The sequence below is a fragment of the Sinocyclocheilus rhinocerous genome, unplaced genomic scaffold (assembly GCF_001515625.1).
Source record: "Sinocyclocheilus rhinocerous isolate Xijiao unplaced genomic scaffold, SAMN03320098_v1.1 scaffold1185, whole genome shotgun sequence".
NCBI lineage: Eukaryota > Metazoa > Chordata > Actinopteri > Cypriniformes > Cyprinidae > Sinocyclocheilus > Sinocyclocheilus rhinocerous.
In genome coordinates this window covers 309,817-317,069 of record NW_015627555.1, presented here as the reverse complement: position 1 = coordinate 317,069, position 7,253 = coordinate 309,817, and the positions used below count along the sequence as shown (strand labels likewise).

Genomic DNA, 7,253 nt, shown 5'->3' with positions numbered 1-7,253 from the left:
TTATGTAATTTTTTTTTTTTTTACTGTTGTGCCTTCATCCTCTTACAGCAAGATTAAATAGGAAAGAGTGCATGTGTGTCAATGTATGTTTGATGTGTTTGTGTGGGTAAAAGACCTTTGGTGTCAGCAGAAATCTACACGTCTCACCTCTGAACTTAAATACAATTTTGCAACAGTAATGAACCATGGAACGTGATCTTGCACGATATGAGATGCATAGAGCATGATTTGCAATTCTGGATTGTCTTTTTTTTATTTATTTTTTTATCTGTGATGGTCACATGGTGTAATACATGTTCATCATGAATAATCATAATGCTGTCCTGCAACATGCAAATACTGTAAAATTGTCATGGACTTTTCATTGTTGAAAATTATGTATATTTTGAAAGGTGAACATGCTGCACAAAAGATGATAAAAGATAATAAAACTTTAAATATGATACTTTTTTTAATTATTTTAAAAATAAATAAATTTATCAAATAAACAATTTAATTTATTTTAATATATTTCTAAATAAAATATTTGTATAATTATTATATTTAATAACGAATAATTATTGTAATAATTGTAATTATAGGCAATTTAATAAGATGATATGATATCACTTAAAACATTTAAATAAAGTAATTAAAAACTATAAGATGGTTGTATAGTTATTGTTGTGTGTAGTATGAATGTAATCCGGATATACTACATTCATTATGTTGTAATTGTCATGTGACCTAATAGCATCAGTTTGCGTCTCCTCGCTGCCATTCACAACTCCTCTGAATGCACACATAATCTTAAGTAGGTCATTCGGATACTCCTCACCTACTGTTTTATCAATACTGTGAATTTGGACATACAAATCTTTTCATGTACTATTTTTCGTCTAGTAGGGAAGTATGCATAGTCTGATGCAGCCAATATCCATAAATCATTAGGCGAAAAATACCCGGATGATATTGATATACTACTTTTGCTGAGATTAAAGGTCACTTTAAGGCCATGGGAGAGTAGTCGTTGTACTTAGTTTTTGTTAATATTTTGAATTTAATTTAATTTTTATATTTTCTGTTTTCACATTCATTTATAGTTGAAGTTTTAGTTTTGTTATGTGCATTTGTAATTATTTTTATTATTATTATTATGTTTTTTAAAAAATGTCAAAATATTTTTTTTTAAATGTATTTATTCGTTTTAATTGATTTCGTTTGTTTTAGTACTGCAATTTTAACTAAACAAACATGAGAAATGTTCCTTTGGCAAATAGCTGAAATAAATATTTTAATATTTTATTTTTTTCAGTTAACATTTAAAAATAAATAAATAAATACATACATTTTAGTTTTAGTTAAAAATAACCATTGATAGAACATTCTTTATTAACGAAAAAATAAATAAAATCAAAGCAGTCAGGTAAGTGGCAATGCTGGTGAGAAAGTGAAAGAGATGCGTGTGTATTTGGGAATTGTACGACTGAGCATGTTGGCCTTGATATGTCATTTGATGAATCTACAATATGCATATGAGATCAATAAAAACTATTATCCATTTGCTGAAATAGTGCTGTTATAATGAGTATGCAGATGTGTTTGTATCTGATCCCATTTTGGTACCTGTGTGAGATATTTATAATATGCTGACATAGAAGTAGATGCTATTGGACAGGATTCTGTCAGCGTGTCTTTTGCCAATATAAAGTGTTTGTCGTGGCAAGGTCCTCATACCACCCTCTTCTGCGGTACACCTGTCTCTTATTAGATAGCCTATAAACACACACACGAACACAGACATTTACAGGTCAGCGGGTGCGTCATGAACCATGGAACAAGATGCAGAAGTGCATGATCTGTAATCCTGGATTTTTTATTTTTTTTTGCAATGTTCACATGGTTTAAAGAGGTAAAATACACTGTAAAATAAATATTAATTACAGCCAACAGTCATTCTCATTAGTAGGTAGCATATGTGCTGCTCTTGGCAGCAATCTGTTTTTAACTAGCTTTAACCTTAATTACACATCTTCCTGAGTGAGTGAATGTGTGCGCGTTATATTGCAGACAAACACTCACTTCTCTCCTCTCTTTCTCTATTTCTCTCACGTTCCACTCAGTCATTTTTTTTATTTTTATTTATCTCCGGAAGTCTATAATTTCTGTAATCCTACTCTGAGGGTGGGGCCACAGATTATCAGTGGATAAGAGATGGAATGGGGAAAGTGAAGGGGAGGGACATACATGAGTCATGGGAGTCAGAGGTTTTATTTATAATTGAAATACATTGCTATGTTCTAATGTCCATGAGACACCTTTTTAGTTTCTGTACAACACATCATGGCTGCAGAATTAATCTGCTCCTCGACATACAAGCACACACGTGCAGTCATCTCCCTCTCATTTCTCTTCACTTGTGTCTGATTGTGTGTTGTTTGAGGTTGAGGGGATTATAAGGGATCTGCTTTTGTAGGAACAGTGACAGAATGAGAAAAATAGAGAGAAAGAAGTATGGAGGGAGAGAGAGATTAAGACAGACATTGTGATATGTGTATGAGGTTTGTGGAGCTCAGAAATATACTCTATACATATAATATATAATATACTGGAAGTGAAACTGAAAAAGTGAAAGTCACTTTCACTCTCTCAATTTTTTATATAACTATATATTTCATTTTAAGGCTGCATTTATTTGATAATAAATACAGTAAAATCAGTATTATTGCAAAATATTATTATAATTTACAATAACACTTTTTAACACTTTTTTCATATGTTTTAAAATGTAATTTATTCCTGTGAAGTAAAGCTGTCTTATTATTACTTTATCTGAAAACCATGTAACATTTACTTGAAACAAAAATCATTTGACTTTTGATCACTTAAATGCATTCTTGTTGAATAAATGTATTAATTTCTTTAAAAAAATATCTTACTGATCTCAAACTTTTGAATGGTAGTTGAACAACATACAAGCACACACGTGCAGTCATCTCCCTCTCATTTCTCTTCACTTGTGTCTGATTGTGTGTTGTTTGAGGTTGAGGGGATTATAAGGGATCTGCTTTTGTAGGAACAGTGACAGAATGAGAAAAATAGAGAGAAAGAAGTATGGAGGGAGAGAGAGATTAAGACAGACATTGTGATATGTGTATGAGGTTTGTGGAGCTCAGAAATATACTATATATATATATATATGGAAGTGAAACTGAAAAAGTGAAAGCTGCCTTATTATTACTTTATCTGAAAACTATGTAACATTTACATGAAACAGAAATCATTTGACTTTTGATCACTTAAATGCATTCTTGTTGAATAAATGTATTTTCTTTTAAAAAATATCTTACTGATCTCAAACTTTTGAATGGTAGTTGCCCCAGAATTGGGGCTCAAAAAATATCATCTTGCCTGAAGACTAACTGTGTCTTTTCACCCTGTGTTCACTTGTTTACACAACAGCCTTTATGAAAAGATTTGGTAAAACTTTAGAATAGGGAACGTTATAGTTGCTTCTTAGCATGCATATTACTAGCACAAAACACACACACACACACACACACACGTCTGGTTTGCTATCCTTGTAGGGACTCTCCATAGACGTAATGGTTTTTCTACTGTACAGACTGTATTGCCCTACACCAACCCTACACCTAAACCTACCCCTTACAGGAAACTTTGTGCATTTTTAGATTTTCAAAAAAATTCATTCTGTGTGATTTATTAGCTTGTTTACCCGTGGGGACCTCAATTTAGGTCCCCACCGTGACACGAGTCCCCATGAGTCTGTGTGTATTCAGGTTTAAGTCCCCACCAGAATAGAAAAACAGGTACACACATCACACACACACATATACAGTATATAGGACAGATTTTCATATACTTATTGTAAGCTTCAGAGCATATGTCTGTGAAAGTGTTTGCTTGTGTGCTTCTATGTAAGCATGTTTTTATTGGCTGTAAACGTTGCAGACAGGTTGCATACCCAGATGGTCTCTCTTTAGGTCTCTGCTGGACTCCCATGTACTGATATCCAGTGAGACACCTCATTCTTGTTCCATGTCCTCTCTCCCTCTGTGTCTTCCCTCTGCATCCCACCTGCTTTTAGGTGTGCTTTGTGATGTAGTTTTATGACCTATGAGGGTTCCCTAGTGTATGTGACTTCGTATCCTAGCTCCATACATGTTAAGTGTATAGGTGATCTGCTCATAAAATATTTTAATATACAAAAGCTAAGCATGTGATGCATAAACACCTAAACTGGCTGCAACATTTTTCCTATCAGTAACTTTCAGGGGGAGGTGTAGAGGGTAGTGCTCAGGACTGGTAACCAAAATTGACCTGGTTTGACCCCACAAGGAGCAAGACATAAACTAGTACCATTGTGTCCTTGAGTAAAACACTTAACCTCAGATTAATCCAGGACTATCCTCATAGTATGTGGCCTAAAAGTTGCTTTGGATTAACTTTTGGCCATCTAAAGCGCCTTTCTCACCTGAAATAGTTAACAATGGGTCATTCTAAACCATGGGTAAAGGGGTTTTATGTTTTTTTTTACTCCATAAATTTATTTTACTCCAATTTATGTGTTTTCCTTCAAAATTTGACAATTTACCCTTATGCTGAAACGACTGTTTATACAATGCGCTGTGTTTCTCTGAAAATCCAATGTCCAGCATGTCAATATGAGGGATGCGACTAGATGTCTGTTGCTGAGCATCTAGCCGTAACACTTCACACTCTACAGGAGTGTCACCGCAATGCGGGGGTTACACTGCAAAAGCAGCTCTAAGCCTGCTTTGGAATAGGTATAAAAAGCGGTGCTAACCCCGCTTTTAAATTACAAGCGTGAAACGTTTATACCCGGGGTTAAACGCAGGGTTTAGAACGACGATAACACAGGTTTAAGCGCAGCGTTTAATATTTTACATGAATCAAGAAAATCTTTACACACTGTTATGCTCTTTATGTGTACTCAATTTACGTTGATGTTATACTTTCTGTGTCCACATCCAGACTCCTCGAGAAACGGCAGCAGAATGGCGAGACTATCGAGCTGTCAGCGGAGGGTCGTCCGGAGCTGGTGGAGGAGAAGGAGCTTCCCATCGTGGACTGCACGTGTTTCGGGTTGCCTCGTCGTTACATCATCGCCATCCTGTCAGGCCTGGGCTTCTGCATCTCATTCGGCATCCGCTGTAACCTGGGTGTGGCCATCGTCAGCATGGTCAACGACCACACGGTGTTCTACGGAAAGAAACCTGTCATAGTGGTCAGTGTCACTGCTGGAATTCAACTTAATTAATAAAGTGCATCCACTTTATTTGCATGAAGAGTGGACAGGAGTCAGAAAAGTTATTTGGAAACAGAACAAAGAAATAGTTGTTTGGGCATTTTTTGTTTATTATTGGCCTTTTTTAAAATCCAAGATACAAGTAAGATTCATTAAGCATGCATAGATACTAGAGGTATAACGATTCAAATTACTCACGGTTCGGTTTATATCACGGTTTTGTCACCGTTTCGTTACGGTGAGGGTATGTGTTATGTTAGGGGAAAAAGGACTATACTGTCAAAAAAATAAAATTAAAGAAAATAAGACCAATTAATCTAACTACAAGCCAGCACAAAGAAATACAATAGAGCAAATATACAAATAAAATAAACAGTGGTAGGTCTAAAATTAGTTTTTAGGTACAGAAATGTAATAAAGTAATCAAGTGTAAAATAACATTGCATATTTGACTGTATAAATTAAAGATGAATCCTTATTGAAGTTACAAAAGCTATTCAATCAAGAGCAGTGAGTGATTTCCTTGTCTTTTGTTGTTTGATTAACATTAAAAATTTTAAGACAATGCACAGATCCAGGACACTGATCTGTACGTTCAACCGACTCTGTCTGCTAGGAAACTCACCAAGACAGGAATGTTGACATATTTTTTTTTTTGAGAATTTGTCCATTCAAGCACAAGTCTTGAAAGACAGTTCAATTTTGCACGCTCGCTGAGACGCAGGTTTGGCGTTTCGGATGAGCGTGCACACAAATCTTCTCACTGCGCGCCAGAGTTCTCATTCGCGTCTTCTGGCTCTTGAATGCTGAAACTGGCAAGGCTTAAATGGGTTTAGTTTAAACAGAGAAAGCAACATGTGCTGTTCAAGCCTCACCTGTGCACGCATGCTATCAACACCCGGGTGATGACGGCATAAATGACTGGTCATATTCGAGCATACGGCACTCGCATTGAACAAGTTTACAAAGTGACTGGATTGTCCACACATAAATATATGCAAACTGACTTGGCCACTTTAAATCCCAGTTTACTATTATTAACCAGTTAGATTTTTGTCTCGACCCAGTGTGCACTGTGAGAGGTTTCACTGTAGAATTTAACACAGCAAAGCAATTTACCCCACAAATTGACTGAGAAAATAAAATTGACAGCGAAAATAAGATTTAGTCATTATATTATTTTTAATAAATATAAATATGTATTATTATTATTGTTATACAAATTTTAATACATTTATTTTACGATCTGTTATTATTATTATTATTATTAGGCTACTTTATCTTACTTTTATATTTACTTATTGATTTTACTACTTTATTGATTATTTCTCTCCTTCTGCACATTCCCTCTCTAATTTTACTCTACTTTTTTTTTTTTTTTTTTGCAATTGTAACGTAACAGAAAAAGTAACTGAGGTTAATTGAGGTTATTTGATGCTTTGAAGAATGATGTGTAATCATTTTTTATTGTACAAGCAGTGCACTTTGACTGAAGTATTCTCATATTTTGCATTGAAAGCTGTCGAATATAAGTTGGATGCAAAGAGTTTGACTCTGTCTTTTCCCACCCAGGCTGCTCAGTTCACATGGGACCCCGAGACAGTAGGGATGATACATGGCTCATTCTTCTGGGGTTACATCGTCACGCAAATCCCCGGGGGATTCATATGTCAAAAGTTTGCAGCTAACAGGTAATGTGATCAGCGAATTGATGTTCCTTTCAAGTGTTCTTTTCCTGAAGAGTTTTATAAATGAAAATTAGTTATTAAGTGGGAGGAGTCCGATTGAGTCAAACGTCCAGTTATGCAAATTCATGTTGTCTTTTGCACTGGCTGTTGTTGCATTGTGGCAACTCACCTCATATATAATTACAACCCCAATTCCAGAAAAGTTGGGACGTTTTGTAAAATGCAATAAAATCTTTAACTTTCATTTAATTGACAAAAGTACAAAGAAAATATTTCCATCTGCAAACATCTGTCAT

The 7,253-nt window shown here is 34.9% G+C and overlaps 1 protein-coding gene across 1 annotated transcript in view; it reads left to right on the top strand.

Annotated features, from left to right (window-relative positions):
* The window catches only part of LOC107731050 (vesicular glutamate transporter 1-like), a 20,971-nt gene that overhangs the window by 3,166 nt on the left and 10,552 nt on the right, over positions 1 to 7,253 (top strand). The window contains exons 2-3 of the mRNA XM_016542037.1: positions 4,996 to 5,248; positions 6,842 to 6,960. Coding sequence (XP_016397523.1) covers positions 4,996 to 5,248; positions 6,842 to 6,960 — 372 coding nt within the window. The remainder of the gene's footprint in view (positions 1 to 4,995; positions 5,249 to 6,841; positions 6,961 to 7,253) is intronic.